This window comes from Pelophylax lessonae, assembly GCF_965119305.1.
Source record: "Pelophylax lessonae genome assembly, chromosome: 4".
NCBI classification, from domain to species: Eukaryota; Metazoa; Chordata; class Amphibia; order Anura; family Ranidae; genus Pelophylax; species Pelophylax lessonae.
In genome coordinates, this window is record NC_138771.1 from 487,509,660 (window position 1) to 487,533,552 (window position 23,893).

Genomic DNA, 23,893 nt, shown 5'->3' on the forward strand with positions numbered 1-23,893 from the left:
TTAACGCTAGGTTAGCACATTCTAAAAATACGATTTTAGATACATTGATGATGATTCAGATTGCTGTGCCATTTGCTCCAATATATGCAATCCTGTAGAATAGTGTTTTCACTCCCTTTCTCAAAATGTTACTTTTATCTGCAGAGATTCTTAGTTGATAATCGGCGTATTAATTGATCTTCTTTTCGGCATTATTCCAGCAGTTCTAGGGTCACACTGGTTTTTCCCCTCTCTATATAGTATGATAGGTTGCCTCATGGCTGCTCCACTAATATCTCATTTGCCACTGTCATCTTTGGTATCCTGATCTGCATGTGTGGTTATATTTGCAATCTTCCCATGCATGATTTTTGAGGCTGTTATCCATAAATACTATTATGGACCAGATGATTTCCAAGGTCAGAAAGAAAAGATTAAAGCTGGCCATACACATAGACTCTTTCATATTCCGCCTGCTGGCCTAACGAAAAAAAGAGATTCCTCCATCTAAGCTAACCAGCACAGAAATAACGAATCTCCTGCGGATATTATATCCTGCCAGCCAGTGCGACCATCAGATGCAGGCACTATTCGGCTGGTAATTTTCCACCCAGCTGCTTTTAATTTGCAATTGGAGGATGTCTGACAATGTTTCTGACAGGGCCATTCAGCTTAAAATGGTTGTAAACCTCCAATATGAAATAATAAAGCATATCCCTCTACAGTGTGTACTTGTTCCTCTATCGCCATGAGTCACTGAAGAGAGAAATCCTGACCCCAAGAGAAAAAAGGTGACAAGGGAGGGAGCACTTCAACTCTGTTTCTGTGTGCTGTATGAAAGGTGGTTGTGTCCTTACCCTCCAATCAGATCTCAGAGCTCTCCTTACGGAGCTCTGCAGTGTAAGGGTCCTTTCACACGGGCGATCCGATCCACCTGTCAGTTTTTCAGGTGGACCTGATCGGATGCTCCATGCATCCCTATGGGGCAGCGGATGTCAGCGGTGACATGTCCGATGACACCCGCTGCTCTCTGATCCGATTCTGTCCATGAAATCCAGACTGATGGAAACCCTATTTTCCATCCGTCTGGCGGATCGGATGGGAACCGACAGGTGGCTCGTTCTCATCCGATCTCCCCATAAACAACAGCGGGGATCTGACAGCTCCGTCTCCACACACAGAGTGGAGACGGAGCTGTCATCCGCCTGCTCAGCGGGGATCGGCGGATCGATCCCCCACTGAGCAGAACGGACTCCGTCGGTGGTTGCGCCCGTGTGAAACGACCCTAAGATGTAAATTCTCTGCCCCATTTTTTTTCTGCCAGTTCAGACAAGCTTGATAAATTCTGTACTTTGAACGGATATAGAGAAAAAGAAGAGTGCAGATAAACAGTAACAACTTATGGAGGAGGATTTGTTTAATCTTTGTATCACCTGATGCCAGTCACTTCACTGGGTATATCCAAGGGTATGCAACCACTTTGACTAGTCATACGAAGCTCAGGCTGACTGAGAGAAAATCCCCTGCCAGCTATTGTATTCAGGCAGCCATTGTACCCTCAGCTGCCTGAATACAGTGGTACTGCTGAACAGTGACTGCAGGAAAATGTCACTTTTTTAGCCAATAATTTTCCTCCCAACTCAGTCTTTATTATCAACTTTTGTCAAGCCAGGTGGAGTTTGCAGGGCCATCCATGGCTCAGATTTTATTGGTAGATGCAGCACGAATCGGCTGAAATTTGAGGGAGTGGGCAGTGAGGTCAGCAAGTTATGTAAGGGTTACTTAATGACAGCAGAGGAAAAAATCACACTTTCTTTCCTGTCACACAGGGCTGACTGCTTTGTGTGGCAGAACTGTGTAAATCTCAAGAATGGATGGACAGAAATACAAATCCTTTGGCAGGAAAAAATACTCCCATATACAGTATGAATTTCATCTGCACATTAAGCGGTTTGCCTGGAGTTCAGATAAAAAAGTAATCTACTAAAATATTCCATTATTTGGAATTGTATATGATGACTTGTGTAATGGAGAACATTTTAGATACTGGTCCTGTGTTGAACCTGCATTTCATTTTACAGGTGTTTACTGATGGCATAACCAACAAACTAATCGGCTGCTATGTTGGCAATACGATGGACGACGTAGTCCTGGTGAGGATCTATGGGAATAAAACAGAGCTGCTTGTGGACCGTGATGAGGAGCTGAAGAGCTTTCGGGTACTACAGGCTCATGGTTGTGCTCCCCACCTGTACTGCACCTTTAACAATGGACTCTGCTATGAGTTCATGGAGGGAGCTGCCTTGGACCCAGAACATGTCTGTAATCCTAGCATTTTCAGGTACATGTTTTAATTTTCAATAAGGCACAGGAATAAAAATGTAATAGATTGCAGCTACCCAATCCTTAGATGTAGTGGCTGCATTATTTTTTTTACTTTTTCACCTGGTGGTCCTGCCAGTAATTCACTTCCAGTTACAACACTCGTCCACTGTACTGTATGTATGGAGAGGAGCATCATTGTCATCCTAGAACAGGGCTGCAGAACACCTCTATCTATTTTTTTTTTTGCATGTGATTTATGTAATGACTATATAGCTCCCCACGCCTGCCGGGAGAACGCAATAGCACCCCGGGAGGGATTCCCCCATCGGCACTGACTGTGTTGGGGGAATCGTATCATCTATGGCCAGCATAAGCCTTCTTGTTTAGGCTCGGGTCACACTATTGCGATGCGGGAAGGCTGCGAATTCGCAGCCTTTTCCCGCATCGCACACGCACCCCCGGCAGTTCACACTGCCATATGCGATACGCTGGGGGTGTCAATGTAATCTTAACGACACCCCCAGTTTGATCGCATATCGCAGTGCGATCGTGCAGTTCGCACAGGATGGGATCGCACAAGTGTGAACCGCTGTGCGATCCGATCCTGATGCGGCTGCAAAAATGCCTCCTGTGCGTGTTTGCACCGGGTGCGATGCGAATTTAGCCATACAAACTGTATGGCTAAACTCGCACCGCACAGCTGATCGCATGTAATGTCGGAGCAGTGCGCTCCGATATTACATGCGAACCCGGCACTCGCATCAGTGTGAACCGGGACTAAGTGTAGCACATTCCAGTCCTCCTGGCAGCAAAGTGTGATAGGCATGTCTCTGGTGTTACGATTATTTAAAGGGCAGGGAAGGGCTTAACCAACCAAAGGTACCAAATAAGAGAAGTTCTTTGTTGGGGTTTACATGTACTTTAATTCTGATCACTCATTGCTGACAAACTATTACAATTTTTTTTTTTTTTTGTATCTATAATCTGTCAGTAAATACAGTAAAACCTTGGATTGCGAGCATAATTCGTTCCGGAAGCATGCTTGTAATCCAAAGCACTCTTATATCAAAACGAATTTCCCCATAAGAAATAATGGAAACTCAGATGATTCGTTCCACAACCATTTATTCATAAATCCTTCAATTTATATTCCATATAAAAAGATTATAGCATTGCGATAGGTTGTGTAACCATACAATGTCCATCTACAAATAGCCGCTTCCACAAGGGGATTGGAAGCAAAATCCAGCAGGAGCTACAGAGTAGCAATATGGTTCCATTTAATGAAGGTACAACATTTAGCAACTCACATGGTTGATGAATAAAACAGGCACATCTAAGTATGCAGGCATCCAGGGTAAAGCTGTCCACATAGACCATCTTCTGCACCACCGGCTGCTAGTCTGTAATCCTGACCGGGAAGACCACCCTGCAGTAAAGCGATCTGAAAGCGAGGGGCAGCATGGAAAGGATGACGTAGATGATGGTGCGGAGGATGGTCTATGTGGACAGCTTTACCCCTGATGCCTGCATACTTAGATGTGCCTGTTCCAATCATCAACCATGTGAATTGCTAAATGTTGTACCTTCATTAAATTTAACCATTTTGCTACACTTAGAGGCTCCTCTCTTCTCTTTTATACTCAGCTGTGACTTGAGGCTACTTGTATATCAAGACATCGCTTGTATATCAAGTCAAAATTTATTTGAAAATTTTGCTTGTCTTGCAAAGCGCTCTTAAACCAAGTTACTCTCAAACCAAGGTTTTACTGTATCTGTGGATACAAGGCGTGTTCTTTCTGCCTAAGGGTTATTTGTCAATGTAAACATTGCGTGTGGATACAGTCGTATACTGGATAGGATCACTTGTCAAATGTAAGCACAGAAAAAAAGCATGCATGTGTGCAAATTCAGCTGAATAACACTCATATCCTGTTCCATATGCTCAGTTCAGCGACTTGTTTACTCGCACAATTTTGTAGAACATAGTGAGGTCTGCCTAGGCCTCTGACAGTAGAACATTCAGCTATTCCTTCCTGTTCATTTCCCTGCCTGCTGTGTGCATGGCTTCTTCCTGAAGGTGACAGAGTTAAACCTTTACACGTAATACATCCAATGCTTACGCGGGAAAATTAGCTCCTAAGAAGATTCCGGTGACTTGTAATGCTGCGGTTTAGAGCATTGGTGATCACTGCACAGCACAATACAGTTAAAATTGGAGTAATTGGAAGTGATCTGCTGAGGCTCGGTCTGTGGGGGTGTCCTATTTTTTTTTATTTTTAAATGTAAAGACACTTGGATATGAACCGATTATGGTGGTTAGCCTTCAGTAAAGTGACTTGTTGGAGACAGCGCTGTAAAATGTTTTTATTCTTTTCTTTTTTCAGACTCATAGCCCGGCAGCTCGCTAAGATCCATGCCATTCATGCACACAATGGCTGGATTCCGAAATCCAACTTGTGGTTTAAAATGAGGAAGTACTTCTCTCTTATCCCGACTGAATTTGAAGACGCCATCATTAATGAAAGGTAATCTAAATAATAAAGCATATATCTTCCACTATATAAACAAAAGGAGTGAAAAATGTGTTCGATACGAAGGGCTAATCTCATATATATACTTACCTGCGCTCAAAAACATGCAATGATGGCAACTATAATAATAAACCTTTGACACAAAGTCTGAGCAGCTGCTATACAACCAAAAATGATAAAAAAGGTGTCACAGACTATTCAAAGCATTAAATATATCTAAAACACTAGCAGCGCTTAAACAGAACTCGAGTAGTAAACAAAAGTCCTCCAAAGAAACATTCATATATATATATATATATATATATATATATATATATATATATATATATATATATATATATATATATATATATATATATATATATATATATATATATATATATATGTGTTTAAATATCAATAATCAATCCAGTCCATGCGCCTCTAGATCACATGAAGTCCTTTAAATCTCCACCAATTAACCGGGTATAGGACTCAAGACTGGAACCGCTTAACTCATTCCTTCCAAATGATACTCAGTCCACCGCCACATAAAAATGAACAGAGTGGGAGCAACAATAGTGTAATTCCGCAAACAGATTTATTAATGGAAAAAACACAAAAAGAGCCCCTCTCCCCTCCAGATGTCTACTTACAGGAAGGACATAAGTGAAGGCATTGAGTCAAATCTTATGCACGCTGGATGGCCACCAATTCCAATTCCTTAGGGTCAAGGGAACATGGATGATGTCCGGCGTGGTACAGATGAGTAGGGCGACCGCGCACATCAGCCCTGACGCGTTTCGTCTTGTTGACTTCTACTGAGAGCCTGTGTGCGCGGCGCGGTCGATCCATATTTATAAAAACGCCGGCGCATGCGCAGCTGCGCCATGCTCGGTGTTACCCGGAAGTACATAGTCCGTGACGACGTCCGGTACTGGCGTCACGGTCATCCAGCTTGTACTTCCGCCAGAGAACGCCCCGGCGCTGGAAGCAACGTCGCGCCGGAAGTGAGTGGCCGATGACTACATCCGGTTACCAGCACCCGATGCGTGTCCCTGCGTATCCGCCAGGACTTCGGCTTATGCAAATAGCAGTGTTGTAATAATGCTATTTGCATAAGCCGAAGTGCTGGCGGATACGCAGGGACACGCATCGGGTGCTGGTAACCGGATGTAGTCATCGGCCACTCACTTCCGGCGCGACGTTGCTTCCAGCGCCGGGGCGTTCTCTGGCGGAAGTACAAGCTGGATGACCGTGACGCCAGTACCGGACGTCGTCACGGACTATGTACTTCCGGGTAATACCGAGCATGGTGCAGCTGCGCATGCGCCGGCGTTTTTTATAAATATGGATCGACCGCGCCACGCACACAGTAGAAGTCAAAAAGACGAAATGCGTCAGAGCTGATGTGCGCGGTCGCCCTACTCATCTGTACCACGCCGGACATCATCCATGTTCCCTTGACCCTAAGGAATTGGTGGCCATCCAGCGTGCATAAGATTTGACTCAATGCCTTCACTTATGTCCTTCCTGTAAGTAGACATCTGGAGGGGAGAGGGGCTCTTTTTGTGTTTTTTTTCCATTAATAAATCTGTTTGCGGAATTACACTATTGTCGCTCCCACTCTGTTCATTTTTATGTGGGGGTGGACTGAGTATCATTTGGAAGGAATGAGTTAAGCGGTTCCAGTCTTGAGTCCTATACCCGGTTAATTGGTGGAGATTTAAAGGATCATTTTTCACCTGGATCTGGTGAGTTTTATGAATAGGGGGGGAGCACCGAGTGGTGGTGGAAATTTTTGGTGAACCAATCAAGATCCTTCACTCCCTTACCCTGTTCGGATGAACTTCGTGTGATCTAGAGACTCATGGACTGGATTGATTATTGATATTTAAACGCTAATTTATATATATGAATGTTTCTTTGGAGGACTTTTGTTTAATACTCGAGTTCTGTTTAAGCGCTGCTAGTGTTTTAGATATATTTAATGCTTTGAATAGTCTGTGACACCTTTTTTATCATATATCTTCCACTACTGATCTACGCATTAGAACAAAAATTGCTTGCTGCGGAGTATTTTTCACATGGTTTCCTTACCAACAGTTTCTTGTTTAGTCTTGGTTCACACTGGTGCTATGCGGAAATCCCTACGATTCAGTGCCCGTTCCTGCATCGCACCTGAATCACACTGGATCTGCGAACCACTGGGGATGTCATTGTAAAGTTAATGACGCCCTCAGTTCAGATTGCAGTGCAAACTGTGAAAATACATAGGTGTGAATACTCATTCAATCCGAATCCAGTGCGGAAAAAAGAGTCCTGCACCGTTTTGGTGCGAATGCGATTTCAGCCATACAGTTTGCATGGCTGAATTCACATCGTACAGACATCGCATGTGATCTGCACGGTATGAATCGCATGCGATGTCTGGCATTGCACTAGTATGAACTGGCCCTTCATGTTAAAAAGCAAAGTCAACTTTACAGCATGCAATGCATTTGGAGATGTCATGAATATCCAGTGGACCTGTCCTACGCTAAGCAGATTCTGGACAAAAGCAGCTTGCTGTGGAAGCACCCAAGCGAGTCACAGCTCCCTATGTCCATTCAGACTTGGAGCCACGTCCCGGCCCCACCCCATCTCTCTCCTGATTGGCTGGTTGACTGACTTTGACAGCGGCGAGAGCCAATCGCGGCACACTGCTGTCTTAGCCAATGAGGAGGGGAGTCCTGGGCAGCTGAGACACTACTGCAACATCGCTGGATAAAGATAGGCTCAGGTAAGTGTGAGGAGGGCTGCTGCTGCACACAGTTTTTTTTTTTTTTAATTTTTTTTATCAATGCATATATAATGCATTAAGATAAAAAAAAAAAAAAACTTCTGCCTTTACAATCCCTTTAACCACTTCCAGACCGCCCACCGCATATATACTGCGGCAGGGCGGCCCGGCTGCGCAACATTATGTATAGGTAATACATGATTTTGTGCAGGGGTTCTCGGGAGCGGGCGCGCACCTTCCGGGCGCCATTCCTGCTGTGATTAGACGCAGCATGAGCCTATTAGCGGGTCCGGCGGCCGCGATCGTGTAGGGGGAACGACAGAACGGCCTCTGTTGTGTCACACAGGAAGAGTGAGATCTTGTGTTTCCGCTAAGCTGAAGCACAGATCTCTTTTCCTCTAGCACATCCCTCACCCCACAGTTGATCATCCCTTGTGTTAACCCCTTCCCTGCCAGTGTCTTTTATACTGTAATAGTGCATTTTTTTTTTCTAGCACTGATCACTGTATTGGTGTCACTAGTCCCTAAAAAAGTGTCACTTAGTGTCGCAGTCCCGCTAAAATTCGCTGATCGACGCCATTATTAGTAAAAAAAATTAAAATGCCATAAATCTATTCCATAGTTTGTAAACACTGTAACTTTTGTGCAAACAAATCAAAATATACTTATTAGGATGTTTCTTACCAAAAATATGTAGCAGAATACATATTGGCCTAAATTTTTTATTTTTTTATTTTTGGGAATGTTTTTTATAGCAGAAAGTAAAAAATATGATATATTTTTTTTTTTTCCCCAAAATTGGCGGTCTTTTTTTGTTTATAGCGCAAAAAAATAAGACAGAGGTGATCAAATGCCACCAAAGGAAAGCTATGTTTGTGGGGGAATAAATTACATTGATTTTATTTGAGTGCTGCATCGCACGACCGTGCAATTGTCACTTAAACAACGCAGTGCTGTATCACAAAAAATGGCCTGGTCATTAAGGGAGTAAAACCCTCTGGAGGTGAAGTGGTTAATTGCTCGACACACACACACACACACACACACATACTGCAGAATAAAAAATGAAGCCAAAAGCAGCATGGATTCTCGTGTATTCACCCACACTTTTTTTTTTTTTTTTTAATCAACATGGCAGGTTTGTTCGTGATGTACCAAGCCGGCAGGTCCTGCAGCAGGAAATGGCATGGATGAAAGATGTACTATCCAGTTTGGGTTCTCCAGTGGTTCTGTGTCACAATGACCTGCTGTGCAAGAACATAATCTACAATGAAAAGAGAGGTAGGTACTGGGAAACAGTAAGTACATCTCATCAGCTGTCAGATTCTTTTAGCTACACTTGCACATACTTTTCCTTGTTGCTCCTACTTCTGTTTCCTTTGGTAAGTAGGGAAAATTTTCTGCTGTGAATAGTGTGTGGTTATTTTAGTGACAGTTTTCTTACCTGAGAGGTCTTTGTGGAGAAGGTTATTCTTCCTTTAATCCATTTGTCACTCCTCTGTACTAATGGGCACTCCTAAGCCTTTATTAACCACTCTGACTGCTTTCTCCTCCTTTTTACTTTTTGTGGGGTTTATCCATAATGTGCGGCTTATATTTTGTGACCTCAGCCAAAATTTGAGCTACCGTTTTTCTTCATTTATATCACCGCTAGTAGATTGATTGGTTCAGGTTACAAAATGCCATCGATGTACAATCTATGTGTAGGGTGATGAGCCATAGTTGTATGTATCTCCTCCCCCCTTTTTTTTTTTTTTTAAGGCATTCTAACCAAACAAGGCTTGATCTGGTGAATTCCTTTGTTTATATACTGTACTTCATTCGTAGAATGTGTATCTTTTTGATGCTGCTATGTACTCAAGGACTTTGGTTACCATTTGGTTTCTGAGAGTTAGCAGCCGAAACTAAACAAGAGGAATGGAAGAGAAGATCTTTACTTCCAAAAGGGTTCCAGATTTTTAGAGTATATTGTTTACTCTATAATTGTATATTTAAAACAGAAGTATTGTCATCATTTCCAAACTGTTATGGAATCCCCCTTGAGGACCAAGTGAAGGTAACACTTGGTCCTGTTTGACTTGTGTGGTTGCTGAGCTAGTGTGGTCAACAACAAGCACCCATCTTCCCGCACCACTGTGTGACCATGCTGCTCAGCTCGAGCCTTTTTTTTTTAAAGGAGTGACAGTCTCTGGCAGCTGGTGCTCTATAGACAAGCCCCATTTTTCTCCTAGGGGGGAGGTGTTCATAGAGGAACACATACACAGGCTTGCCGGCAGAAGTGAACAGTGTTTAAAAGAGCATCCCTGTACAAAGTGCTCTACGGCTCTGTCTCAGCTTATCCTGGCTGGATCAGCTAAACTTACCTACCCAATCTGGTTGGTGCGAAGACAGGTGCACACACATCAAACGGTGGGGGACAGGGCTGTGTAGCTGCCTATAGAAACACCCATAAATCGGGCTTCAACCTGGGGTGGAGCAGACAGCAGAAAGAGAAAAAAAAATGTGCTTTTCTCTTTTGTTCATTGACGGACACAGCTCCAGAATCTTCTTCACCATTGGGTTATACTGCCCCATACAGGAGTAGTACACTAGGCAGGAAAAAGCTTTACCAGGCCTATGGGTCAAACCCAGGGGATATACTCCCACTTCCTGCTATAGGCTCTCAGTTATTTTCTGCCTAGTCAGGAGTAAGGGCCTCGGAGTCTAGCTGAAGCCCCCAACTCTCCCTTTGGGCATCTGCCGGACTGGAAATCTGTGCAATTGCGGCTTGGCCTCCACAAAAATTTAGGCCTGCTGGGCCATATGGTCAGCTTGGCACCTCCCTTGATCCTGTGGGCGCTTTATTTTTAGTGACAGTCTTGCCGCCATCATTGTATGGGTGAAGATACCCAGGCGTCCGTGTCACAGTGGGCGGCGCCCCTTTAAGGGGGCTATGTCCTATTTTGTCCTCTATGGAGGGCTCAGAGAGCGACACCCCCCCCCCCCCACCCCCCCCATGTAAAGGCACTGGTGGCTGCACTGATTGTGTCGGTGCAGGCATTTTTAAATATGGAGGATTCAGCTGCTGCTGCGTTGGAGGTGCTGGTCCTCTTTTGGTACCTGCAGCTCCTCATAAGCGGCAAAGGTATTTCCTTTTCCTGCCTACTTTGACAAACTTGTCGCGAGTCAGTGGGGGTGGGTTCCTAAATGCATTATGGCGGTGCTTAAGCGTTTCGATAGACAGTATACTTTTGGAGGAGTCTCTGTTGAATATGTGGATTTCCCACCTGTGGTGGACTCTCAGGTTTCCAGGGCCGAATAAATCCACTTTAATTTACGGTGAAAGAGTCTCCGGCCTTTAAAGATCCCTTTGACAGGAGAGCCAAGACTTGGTCCGCCACATGATGCTGTGGCTGGTTCGGGCCTCGGGCCATTGTTCACCATATCTCTGGTGTCCCAGACTCTGACGGAGTAGGCAAAGATTTTACGCCAGGATCTGGAGGGGGAACAGTTTCCCCTGCCTTTGCGGAGCTGGCGGACCAGTGGGTCCAGGGGTTGCAGTTCGTCTGTGATACCTCCCTGGATGTGGCTCCCTTAGTCTCTAGGCTGTTCGTGACGGCAGTGGTCCTTTGGCGCATAATATGGCTGAAATGCTGGTCTGGGGACCAGACATTCCAGAAGGCTTTATCGGACCTTCCCTTTGCGGGAATAGCCTGTTCGGATCCTCCCTGGATGATATCATTAAGGGTCTTTTAGGGGAAGAGCACCCTTCTTCCACCGGCTGCCAAGGGCAAAGTCTCGTCTTAGTCGTGGGCCTTCTCTTTCTTGGCTCATAAGCGGCCTTTTCGTTCCTCGGGATCTCAAGATCAAGGGATCCAAGTCTGTCCGGACCTCCTCGGGAGGTTCAAAAAGGACCTGGTCTGGTATGCTGAGAGCGGGTCCTTCCGGACCTGCAGACAAGCCCTCTTCTGAATGAAGGGGCGCCCTCATCCATATCTGGGGTGGGGAGACGTCTTTACTTCTTTCCGGACCCGTGGACCTCTGATTCAAGACAAGTGGGTCCACGAGCTGATTCGGTCTGGCTACATGATCAAGTTTTGGTCTTATCCTCCAGAGAGGTTCTTTCCTTTCAACCTGCGTTTATCCACAGACCGCCTGTGAGGTCACTTCGGGGCGGTGCAAGACTTGCTACTACAAGGGGTGGTTGTTCCGGTTTCGGAATGGGAACGTTTTTTTTCATGGGTTTTATTCAAACCTGTTTACAGTTCCCAGGAAGGAAGGCACAGTACGTCCAGTCTTGGACCTCAAAGCTCTGAACCGCTTTGTGCGTTTGGCCTCTCCTCTCGACAGGGAGGTGCTTAGGTTTGCACGGTCTTGGGATTCACTGGCCGACGCCACAGATGCACTGGTGGCTCCTTGGGTTGCCGAGACTTCCTCCTAGAGGAGATCTGTTGGCCCAAGGGCCAATCTTCCATCTTGCTTTACAGTCACTGGCCTTAACGGCTTGGCTGTCAAAAGCCAGGTGCTGAAGGATAGAGGGTTGTCTAAATTGGTGATTCCCGTGCAGCTGAAAGCTAGCAAATCAACTCCTAGGAAGATTTATCATTGCGTTGGAAGAATGTACTTTGCTTGGTGTAAATCTCTTGGGGTTCACCCCCGCTCCTTTTCGGTGGCTCAGAGTTTGGATTTCCTCCAACGAGGTGTTGAGCAGTGTCTGGACTTGGGTACCATCAAGGGCCAGGTTTCGGCCTTGGCTGTTTTTTCAACATTCTTTGGCTACGTATTCTTTGGTTCACACTTTTGTTCAGGGGGTTCGCCTCTTGGCTCCCCTAATGCGATCTCCGTTGCTCCCATGGGATCTCAACTTGGTGCTGTCGGTTCTTCAGTAACCGCCGCTCAAAAATATTTGTGAGAATTCTCTGCATACATTGTCCCAGAAAGTAGCCTTCTTGGTGGCTATTTCTTCTGCAAGTAGGATGTCGGAGCTGGCAGCTTTGTCTTCACCTTACTTGGTGGTTCACAGAGATAAAGTGGTGATTCGCCCTTGTCAGTCATTCCTTCCTAAGGTTGTCTCTGGTTTCCTCTGAAGACATTTTGTTGCCTTCCCTGTGTCCTAAGCATACTAAGGAGCTTATCTTGCATTCTCCGGGTGTGGTTCGATCAGGGTGTTCCTAGCGGCAACCAAGTTGTTTGAGAAGTCAGACTCACTATTGTCCTTATGGACCTTGTAAGGGGTTGGCTGCGTCTGTCGCGACCATTTCCAGATGGATCAGACAGACGGTGGTGCAGGCCTATTCAATCAAGGGTCAGGTTCTTCCTTTCCCGGTTAAGGCGTATTCTACACTTGGTGCCTCTTGGGCCTTCTGTCATCAGGCGTTAGTGATGCAGGTTTGCAAGGCGGCACTTGGTCGTCTGTGCACACTTTCACACAATTTTACAAATTAGATGTGCTGGCATCTGCAGATGCTGCTTTTGGCCGCAAGGTTTTTCCAGGCTGCTGTTTGAGATCTCCTTTGAGGGTGTATGTTTCAGGTGAGCTCCAGTTGTACCTGGTTGAGCTCCATGTTACCTGGTCGGCTAGGTTTAGCCTTTGGGAATTTTTTTCAGCTGGTTCCCCCCCCCCCTCATGTTTGACACTGCTTTGGGACATCCCAATGGTTAAGAAGATTCTGGAGCTGTGTTCGTCAATGAACGAAAGAGAAAATTGGATTTTGTCTTACCGTACAATCCTTTTCTCTGATCATTGACGGACACCTCGCCTGTCCCTCTTTTGAGTTGGGTTATATTTCTTCTGACACTGCTTGCAAAGCCTATAGCAGGAAATTGGAGTATATCCCCTGAGATTGCCCTGTAGGCATCGTAAAGCTTTTTCCTGCCTGGTGTCCTACTCCTGTAGGGGGCAGCATAACCCAGTGGTCAAGAAGATTCTGGAGCTGAACGTCCGAGAAAAGGATTTTACAGTAAGACAAAAATACAATTTTTTTTTTGCACAATCTAGCCATGGAGCAGAATTAGACCAGTGATCCGTACACTTGGTCCCCTGGTAAATTCCACCACGATTTGTAAATTATGGTGAGTCTTCTTCATTAAAGAGACCTTGTCACTGAGGGAAGGAGGGAGACAAATCTGCAGAAATTAGTAACCGGCACATAAAGGACATGTCTGCAAACATCCGCAGCATCCTATCAAACCTTCCTGTCATGGCTTATATCTGGCCTTTTCTGTCAGGCAGATAGTGTCTGATCTAGCAAATAAACCCTGCCCCACACATTCTTATTGGTCCGTTACTATAATGCCCAGCTTCACTAGCTAAGAGTCAGTCAGCCTTAAGAGTTGACTTTAACAGGAAAGTTAGGGAAGCTGCTGTAGGTATGTGATCATCTAGAATCCTGCACTTGATACCTGTAGCAGTTTGTCCCCCTTTCTTTTGATGACAGTCTTTAAATGTTCTGATTGATTCTGAAACCCAGAACACGTGGTGCAAATGACAGCCACAGGCTCCAAGATGCATTACTGGGTTGTCTTTCCACCCCCATGCCTTCTTATTGGCTACCAGATGCAACAGTCAGCCTCACTGAACAATAAGGAAGGTTTGGAATGTGGAAGAAGGTGTGCTAGGTGCAAATCCAGCAAGTAGTGGTTGCTACTCGGACTGTGTTTTGGGGATGAAGTCCCTAAGTGAGATGCCCATTTTAATAAAAATGAGCCCTTGTCGGAAGTAAAATCCACCTCCCAGATTCTCTTTAAGAAGGATGCCCTTTCTGAGCCTTGCTGGTTAGTATGTATATGGGGGTACTGTATGTGCATGTTTCTTTATCTTGTGGCTGCCATCTAGCTAGGCTCCCTGCGTAGAAGAGATTACTGACGTGAGGGTTTAGAAGTAATTCAATTCTGCTGTTAATAAGGACATTAGAATTCACCTTTAGATGTTCAGTGCTCAGTGGCATATCTAGGCAAGTGAACCTGCCAAGGCCGAATGCATCAGCCTTTAATCATTAAGGCCCCTTTCACACTTATGCGACCCAATTTTTCTGCGATTTTGCGGCGCAATTTTGACGCAATTTTGAAAGCAATGGCAAGGCTATATGCCTCAAAACGCATTAAAATCGTGGCAAAGTAGTGCAGGAACTACTTTGAAGTCGGTGCGACTTCAAAACGCACTGATATGAATGGGGCTCATTGAAAATAATGGAAAACAACTTGTCATGTGATTTTGCGGTCCAAATCGCGGGACAAGTCGCACTAGTGTGAATGGGGCCTAAGTCATGCTATATTTTCTTGTTTCCTTTTTGATTTATTGAAAAAAAAAAAAAAAAAAATCTGCCACTTCTACTTGTTAAGAATGTTGCCGTTTCATCCAGTTTCCTTATTAGCCCAGCTTTCTGGTTTCAGAGTGGCTCCCTGGCTTGCAAGTTCCTGTGGAGCCCTGTCGTGGCCACCCTTTCATTCGCACATCCGGGAGAGGACTACAAGCTGATGTGATAATGTTGCATGCCCCCAAGAACACTAGATACAGTATGAGGCTACCGCAGTTCATACAGTATGAAGCTACACGCAGTTCATACAGCACTTGGAGCCTTCATATTTCTCTTAGTACAGATTACATAAAAGCTAAATATCTGTCTGCTGAAATCTGCAAATGCTGACTTGTAAAACGGATAGAGGTTTTGGGGCAGTCCTCAGTCCCCCCTCCTGCCCCGGATGCTGCCATCTTGTAATGTACACAACAACAACACAGAGGTTGAAGCTGTCAGTCACAGCCTACAAATCTGTTCTCTTGTCTTTCCAGTGATTTGATACATCTCTGCAATCTGCATACATCAATCACTATGGAGAGGGGGAAAAGATGGAGACCATGACATGGCTTATTACTATAAAGTTTAACGTAGCCAAAATTATCCTATTGGTATTGTTTTAGTCTATGCTCTGTTTTGTGGGGAGATAAGAGTGTTTAAAACAGCTAATGGAACCGATTTCAAAGGGATCACTGTGTTCACTAGCTTGGGGAATAGAAAGGTTTACTTGAAGAGAACTGAAATCTGTGGTGAATTCTGATATTCTTAGACATCTCTAGCAGAAGGTACGTTGTTAAAATAAAGAAAGTGTTGGGTCACTGTGATGATGATTAAGGCTTGTCTTGTGGGTGGGACCTAATATGTTACTTTTGACTGCTTCCAGTCCGGGATCATACTTTATAGAAAGCACTAATTATGTAAAAGTAGCTTAAAGGAAGTACTGTAGGCACTGCACAGTGGGCTGTATTAGAAGGTGATATCTGCTATTACATGTATGTTACAGATTATTTGTAAGGCCGCTCCCTGGGTCAGGACAGAAACTCCCTTGGTTTTAAAGTGGAATTTTTTTTTTTTCTCTATTCAGTGTCGTAAGTGTGTGCAGAAATCTTCACATGGGAATAATTGTCTATGCTACCTATAAAATAACAAATCGAGATTAAAATAAATAAAATCTATTTGAGATCAATGACCATCTTCACAAAAAATAAAATCTTTAATTTTCCAAAATTAACCTTTTAACTAACGAGTAGTACAGAGCGGCTATGGCTTGAGCATGGCAGCAGACCCCTACAATTTTTTTCCTGGGTATATTTCATCCCAGGATCAGTCACTTCATACAGCACTGACTTTGACTTGTCATTAGTCTCCTACCTGCGGTTAAAGGTAAGACGCGTTGTGAGTTTATTTCCATAAACGAGTATAAAGAGCACCTCTTCTGCTGCTAAAACCTCATTTATCACTTCAATTGCTTGCTGAGAAACCATTCTGCCCCCAAATGTCAACATATCAACAATGTACATACTTTGAAATAAAATTATATATTTCAATCATAGCCTCTTGCAGATGGTGCCGCAAAGTTAAGCGTATAGGCCTATATTATGGGTTTAGAGTTGAAGCTTGGTTAGAATACAAGGCTATTAACTGCAAAATTTTAAATAAGCTGTGTTAAAGTGTTTTATATGTATCTAAAAATTAAACTCTGGACACAGTGGGCAGGTACAGATTGTGGGCAGGTACAGAGTATGCGTCATAAAATAATGTCCTACTTGGTAATAAGGTTCTTCTGAATATTGTGTTGGCAGAGATGTGAGAGAAGTCTAAGTTTAAAAAAAATTTCCATCCCTGTAACTTCTCAGATAACATAAAAGTGAATCTCCGGGCCAGTATAAAAATACACTTTATAGAAGCACAGTGTATGTTCAATGATACTAGCCTTATTTTCTTTATTCATAGATTGCCTGTTGTTCCTGCCCAGTTCCTTGGTTTTCACTGGGTTTACACCAAGGGCTAGCAACGTTTGCCAGCCGCTGCTGAAATTGTGTGTGGTGAAATGCTAACATCTAGTGCTGGCCAGCATGAATTGCTTAATTCCCCCTAGCCTCCATATAAGATATTCACAGGAGGAGAGGGTTCCCTCTGTGATGTCAGTTTGTATTTAATCTCCGCCCGCTGGCCACATAGGAGAAGGTATAATGGCTAAGTAGTCATGTGACTGTATCAAAAAAGCATAAATTCCAGTATTTTGCTACAGTTTTTGTATTTTGATACTTTCAGATTGCGATACTTAATCTCAGAGGTTTGATTGTGTACTTTAAAGTAGATGGCAATTCTTTTTTTACTGCAAAGTGACCCAGTCTCTTCCTCAATGAAATAAAACTGGAAGTGACCTGCAAGAAAGGAGAAATTCTTTCCTCCCTGGCTGTGGTGCTGCATCTGCACTCTTTTGAAGAGCTCTTTATGCCACTATCTCTTCTAGCTGTGTCAGATAGCGTGTGCCCCCCCAAACAATCACCAATGGCAGCAATGGTTCCTCCCATTAACCCCTATGTCACTACTATGTTTTTAACATGGCCATAGCTGGATCAAAATTTAGCCGGTACAGCAGAGACTGGCCGAATTGCTATCCATGTGTGGCTGCTCCCACTTGATAGAAGTCGATGTAACTATTGTCTTCTGTTAAACAGGGATGTTGGGAAATTTGTCACGATCAGCGGCTGCAGCTAATTGGAGTCCGGCTGTCGGATTACAATGTCTCATCAGTGAGGATTCCTCTGTATTCCTCGCTTGTGTGGATGTAGTAATTCTTTTTTTCTTTTTTTTTTTTTTTATCGGCCTTCAAGCTGATCAAAAAAAAGAAAAAGATCCCTCTACACCCAGCTTTAGTGACACAGGATTCAGCGGGAGGGGGCCCACTGTCACAGATATATGAGAAAAGGGCGGTGCCCGGAGCTCTACATGAAAGCAAAGATTTAACACACCGCTATTAGGGAAGTATTCCTCTTCTTCTTTTTCAGGTGATTTCCAGTTTTATCTCCTTGAAGAATAGACAGGGTCACTTATAATATTGCAGTATAAAAAGGTGATACGTTTCATAGGACGCTTAGTTCCCAATGTGTGGGGGTTTTTTTTTTTTTTTTTTTGTTATAATTCTGCTAATCCCTTACTGTACCAATAATATTGAACATTACGTTCATTTAAAAGATTCTAAAGCATACTTAATGACATGCTTCCTGAATTCCACTTTAAAACTATTGGGAAGAAGGGGTAAAGATCTAACTTTTAACCGTGAACGTTTTGTGTTGTGAAATGTGAGTGCCAAATTCTCTTCATCTGCCGCAGATTAGGTTTGCCATTGCCCGCTGCCCTGTGGCGGCGTTCTCCATGCTTCTTAAACGCAGTGACTGGAGGTTTGTCGATCACATGTTCACTCGTGCCTGCCACATGGGAGTGAACGCATCCTGGTAACGGCCTCATCAGTATCTTCTTAGATCTTTTTTATGTGTTTTTTTTTATTTTATTTTTTTTTATTTATTATTTATTTTATTTTTGTTTGTAACCTTCATCTTTAACTCGGCACAAAATTTTTAGTTTTATTCAAAATTGTTTATATGTTAAGCGGTGCAGCAATATTTTTCTATCAAATGACAATCCCCCCATGTTGTGTAAGATAATGACTAGGAAACTGTAAATGCATCATCTGTTCTGGGCTGAGCTGTGAATTTTACTCTAAACATGCCATTTAGAAGAGGTCCAGCAGCCAGACGGAAGTACCAGAATGCACTTGTACTCATGGGTCTGGCAAAAAGTGTCCTATCCCCCTGAATGTGCCATTTCCACTGATAATTGTGCATACATAAATCATTGCACAGTCTTGGTGATTGGCAATTACAGCACCAATTGAGTCTTTAATGTCTTTGTGTTTACTGGTTAAAGTAGAGATAGCTAAGATCTCTTCACCAGAAGTATGCCAGCAAAGATCTTCCCTCCGAACAAGAAATACTTTAGTCATTCAAGTGATTTGTGCACAAAAAACTTATTTTGGTGTGCTGAGAATTACACATACTATTATAAATATATTAAGCATATGAAATTATTTGGGGAATACTGCTTGTGTTGTAATACCCCTCGCCCACTCTGTAAGCCAAACACTAGCCTGTCCCTTATTTTGGGAGAACTCAGCTATGCATCTTGTTTACACTGCACAGGCACCTGTCTAAATTTTCAATGGTGGGCACACTCATCCAGTCTGTACCCTCTACTCAGTCCTATTGAGTATACTTCAGGAGAGTGTAAAGCAGTAAGACGTTGACAAGCGTCTGAGTAGCAATTTTCAAAGTGCACAGCCAATATCTTGCTGTATTGGGACTAGGGAATATAAGCCTGACGGGGAGCTATGGGCACTACAACATTTTAAATCCTTAGTCCACACACATAAGTGTATCTATTAGTGGCCAGTACATCTACTAGTGGCCAGTATAATCTAAAAACTCTGAGATGCCAATATATGGCAGTTCTCTCAAACTATAATTTCTTGATGGTGAATCTTGACCTGTCATGAAATAGTATTTTTTATTGATGATAAAAAGTGAACCTTTAAAGAGAAAGTGGGTTGTGTTCTGATCATGTCATTCATGTGTGTTGCTGAACCGTTTATTGGCTTCCATTACGTGGCAGCATCAGAGGTACAGGGTTCCTTGTGTCCAAGTTGTGTCATTTCAACTTATGAACAGCAGTTTCACAGGCATCTCATAACATGTGATATCGAACATTTCATAATTGATGGAGCCTGTTGGAATATTTTTGGTTGTAGGTGCCTCCCCGGGGTGTGTAAAATTCAGTTACAGTCGCAGTTTGTGTCGGTTACTTTGGGTCTGGGCTTTGTGAAAGGGAAGTTTGTGTCCCCCCAGGTGTAATATTTCAAATCTCTATTCTAGGTGACGTACAGTTCATTGACTATGAGTATGCTGGTTACAATTACCAGGCCTACGATATTGGCAATCACTTCAATGAGTTTGCAGGTAGGAAGAGATGTTCTGCACAAATACCTCATGTTTTCTGTATGTTTTATCATTTTAATTTAGTAATGACACCCCAATCTCATCCACAGGTGTAAACGAGGTTGATTACAACCTGTACCCAGATCGGGCCTTGCAGCTCCAATGGTTACAGTCTTATCTAGAGGCATTCAAAGAATTCAAAGGCTTTTCAGGCGATGTCTCTGAGAAAGAAGTGGAGGTTCTCTATGTACAAGTCAATCAGTTTGCTCTGGTAAGTCTCTTAAGATTTATCCAATATTGAGGATCTTCAAGTGGCTGCAGCCTTTTAAGTCTAATGTAAACTTGGCAATGGATTCTGGCAGCTGGTCAGGTGCTTGTGATGTAACCACAGTGCAGAACAGTTACTGGACTTGACAAGCCAAATGCTTTCCCTGGTTCCTCTCAACCCCATTATTCTGCTAATGACATATAAAAAAAAACAACCTTTCCACCTTCATGACCTACCATATTTTAGACCCAGTGACATCATCACTGGGTCTCTGTGCTTCCCTATGCAATGCAAGCAGATCAGAATGGTGGGAGGGGTTGTCAGATGCTGTACATGGCTCCCTGCCTCGGCACTCCTCAAGAGCCTTCAGTGGGGCTGGCTCTTGGAAGGAGTTCTGCAAATTTCAAAATGCCTTGATGGGTGGATGTAAGTCTGGAGGCGTGGGGGTGTTCTTAAGAAGGCTTAGTTTGCATGCAGACCGCCCACATCTAATGCTGAGCCTTCATGACTGAAAAAAATGTAATTCGATGAATGAAAATTGTGGGAATGGAACAGTTAGACTTTATACCTGTGCAAGACTGAAAGAAAGCCTGGAGTTAGGCTTTTATTCTTTTCTGTGTCCCAGTTGGGAAAGGTCTCAGAAATCTAAAACTGTCTGTTAAAGCCTGACAGTTTCTAATTCCCTACCTGATCCAGAACAAAGACAAAATATTAATGGTATTTAGATAACCTCTCCCAAATTTACTGGTGATGGCAGCATACTGTGGACTTGGCTCCTTTTCACATTTCAGTCCTACTATATAGTATAACCCTATACCATGTGTAATGCTGTTTAATGGTAATATATGTCAATTGTGTAAGTTCATCTTGAAATCCTTCTTTCTTTTCTAAAGGCCTCGCACTTTTTCTGGGGTCTCTGGGCTTTGATTCAAGCAAAATATTCCAGAATTGACTTTGATTTCTTGGGGTAAGTGATTTCCACTTTCCCCTTTGCTGTTGTTTTTTATTTATTAAATTACTACTGTTCAAATGTTTTTCTGTAAATGATCGAATGTGTACGTAAGCTTAGGAGGACAATAGAAGGTAGCAGCTGATCTTCTCAACCAAATTTTCTTGTTATGAATTCTGAAAGTTCGAATAATGAGTACGCCCTACCGCTACATACAGTAACTTCCCTGCTCACCACCCTCCAACAGCATACCTTACCTTTAGAGGTGGGAGCAGTCTTCGCTGTTATGGAATGCTGAACTGGTTGTCATTAACAAGTGCAACCAGCCTGAAGATGTACCAACTCCCTTGCTGAGCCATTTCATTGGTTAGCCACCAACAAATTTCACACCCTCTCCTTACTCCTGAATTGCTGTGGTACATAGGTGGTGCTACATATTTACCAGTCACACTGCTCTGCATAGATTATTCAGTTGGCTAGGAACTAAGGGTTTGGGCTGTCTTGGGGCTGATTGTTGATCCGTTAAAGCAGAACTCCAGGATGTGCCCACTCCTCCCTGGTATTAAGAAACATTTTTTCTTTAAGTGCAGTCCTAAACTACTAAACAGCCTACGTGGCTGGGCTCACAGGAAATGTCAGAATGACAGAGGACCACTTGTGCTTGACTGTGGAGGAAGCTGGGGACAGTACTGATGCATGGAAAGGGAAAATGAAGGTTAGCACTATTGGGGGAAACCTAATAATAGTAGTATAAATAATGATAATAATAATTAAAAAAAATTCTGGAGTTGCACAAAAGTTACTTATGACCAGACCCACATTCCACTATGCAATAGAATAGAACAGATGGCACAGCCCCCAGCATTGTGGCAAGTTATTCTGTACTGTGAATGGTTCTATATATGTAGGGGAAGTGGGTGACTTTATGATACTTGAAGAAAACATGTTTATAGAGAACATTTTCAATAAACACCCACTATACACTGGAATATTAAGGTGAAGGGATATTCTGTGATGTAATAACAAGATTATAAGGGGCATGCATCTTTGTAAAATGTGTCTAGAGATGTGTAATTATCATCAGACCTATTTATAGGTTAATGTAATTATTGTAAACCCACACTACTGCAGTGTGCCAAAGGAGGTAATAAATTCTCTCAGGACTGCTTTATAAGAATTGTGTGATCTGTGTTGGATAATTGCCCCTCTCTTCTGTTCCTTCTCCAGATACGCCATAGTGCGGCTCAGCCAGTACTTTAAAATGAAATCGGAAGTGATGGCGTTGACCCTTCCCGAATAACGAGAAGAGAGAAAGCAGAGCGTTCTTCATTAAGCTACACATGACATGGCACTTCGAGGACTCTCCTGGGACAAGTCTGTTGTCCCGGGCCTTGCTCCACAATCTCCTATTGCCTTTTTAGACACAGCCTTTAATATCAAATTTAACTTGTAAGCAAACAACCTAGAGGCTTTTTATTTAATATTTTATGTAAGTTATTTATAGTGTTGATTCCAATTTTCCTTCAGATACAGTTGTATATCGTTTACGTCTAACCAAAATCCATTTTTTTTTTTTTTTGTTTTTGTCCTCGCATTGCTGACGTCAGAATCCTACTTTCTGATAACGTTGTCTGTGGTGCATCACGTGTGCTCTGTCCCCTTCACTGGATACTGTTTTTGGGGTGGCCTGACCTCCCTGTGTACTCACTACATGAAACTTCAATGTGAATCTGCGCTAATGATGCTCGATGGTACATTTTATCTTAGTAACTGGAAGTATTCAGTACCTCGTAGCTTCTGAGCCAGCAAGAGATGATAGTGTTCTATACAGGCACCAACGGGCATGGCTGATATGTGTTCAGCCGCTGCTTCGCTGTTGATTTTTAGACGCACTTTAGAGATGGAAGTGCCCACATGGACGTGGTCTGTCTGTGAAAAGCACCTTTTTACAGTGTACCTTATACTTTCAAAAGTCTCTATTTTGTGTCTGATCTGCTCTGCCCCTCTCCTTCCACCTTGTAGCATATAGATGGTAATTAAGGGGGGGGGGGCTCTGAGCTTCTGAATTGCCTTGAAATGTATATATGTAATATAGTTGCAGGGAACCTAGTGAGACGCTATTATAATTAATCTGTTATTGGATGTAATTGCTATGGATTGTATGAGCTCTGTCGTGTCATGTCCTTTTATCTGCAGATCTGTGTGCCATTTTATGATTGTTTTCTCACTTGTCTTTCTTCATCTTGGGAGCAATGTTTAATGCTGATCAAGTGCACAGACTAGACCAAAAATGTCCATGCTGAATCGCACACAAGTTGTACTGTATGGCCAAAAGTCTGTGTACCCCTTACCATCACACCTTTGAGTGTGTTGGACATTCCACTCAATCCACTCATAAACCATTATATGGAGTTGCCCCGCTTTTGTGGATGTAACAGTCCCTAGGCTTATGGGAAGGCTTTACACAAGTTTTTGGAGTGCCTGTTGGAATTTTGTGCCCAGGTACTAATGTTGGAGGAGAAAACCCTGGTTCACAATCGGTGTTTCAATTCATGTAAAAGTGTTCAGTAGGGTTAAGATCAGGGTTCAATGCAAGACACTCAAGTTCTTCCACACCAAACTGGCCAAACCATGTTTTATGGACCTGGCTTTGTACAGAGGGGCATTATCATGCTAGACCAGAAAAGGACCTCTGCAAACTATTATTACACGTATTTATATAGTGCTCTCAAGGAGCTTAAAATCGAAGGCCCTGATCTCACATACTAGGGCCAATTTAGACAGGCGCCAATTAATCTACCAGCAT

At 43.3% G+C, this 23,893-nt stretch overlaps 1 protein-coding gene across 1 annotated transcript in view; it reads left to right on the forward strand.

Annotated features, from left to right (window-relative positions):
* Positions 1-22,702, forward strand: part of ETNK1 (ethanolamine kinase 1) — a 55,759-nt gene extending 33,057 nt beyond the window's left edge. Inside the window, exons 2-8 of the mRNA XM_082257202.1 lie at positions 2,061-2,320; positions 4,692-4,832; positions 8,738-8,880; positions 19,808-19,891; positions 19,981-20,141; positions 21,032-21,105; positions 22,315-22,702. Of these exons, the coding sequence (XP_082113328.1) occupies positions 2,061-2,320; positions 4,692-4,832; positions 8,738-8,880; positions 19,808-19,891; positions 19,981-20,141; positions 21,032-21,105; positions 22,315-22,387 (936 nt within the window). The 3' untranslated portion in view covers positions 22,388-22,702. The remainder of the gene's footprint in view (positions 1-2,060; positions 2,321-4,691; positions 4,833-8,737; positions 8,881-19,807; positions 19,892-19,980; positions 20,142-21,031; positions 21,106-22,314) is intronic.
* Positions 22,703-23,893: the final 1,191 nt, after the last annotated feature.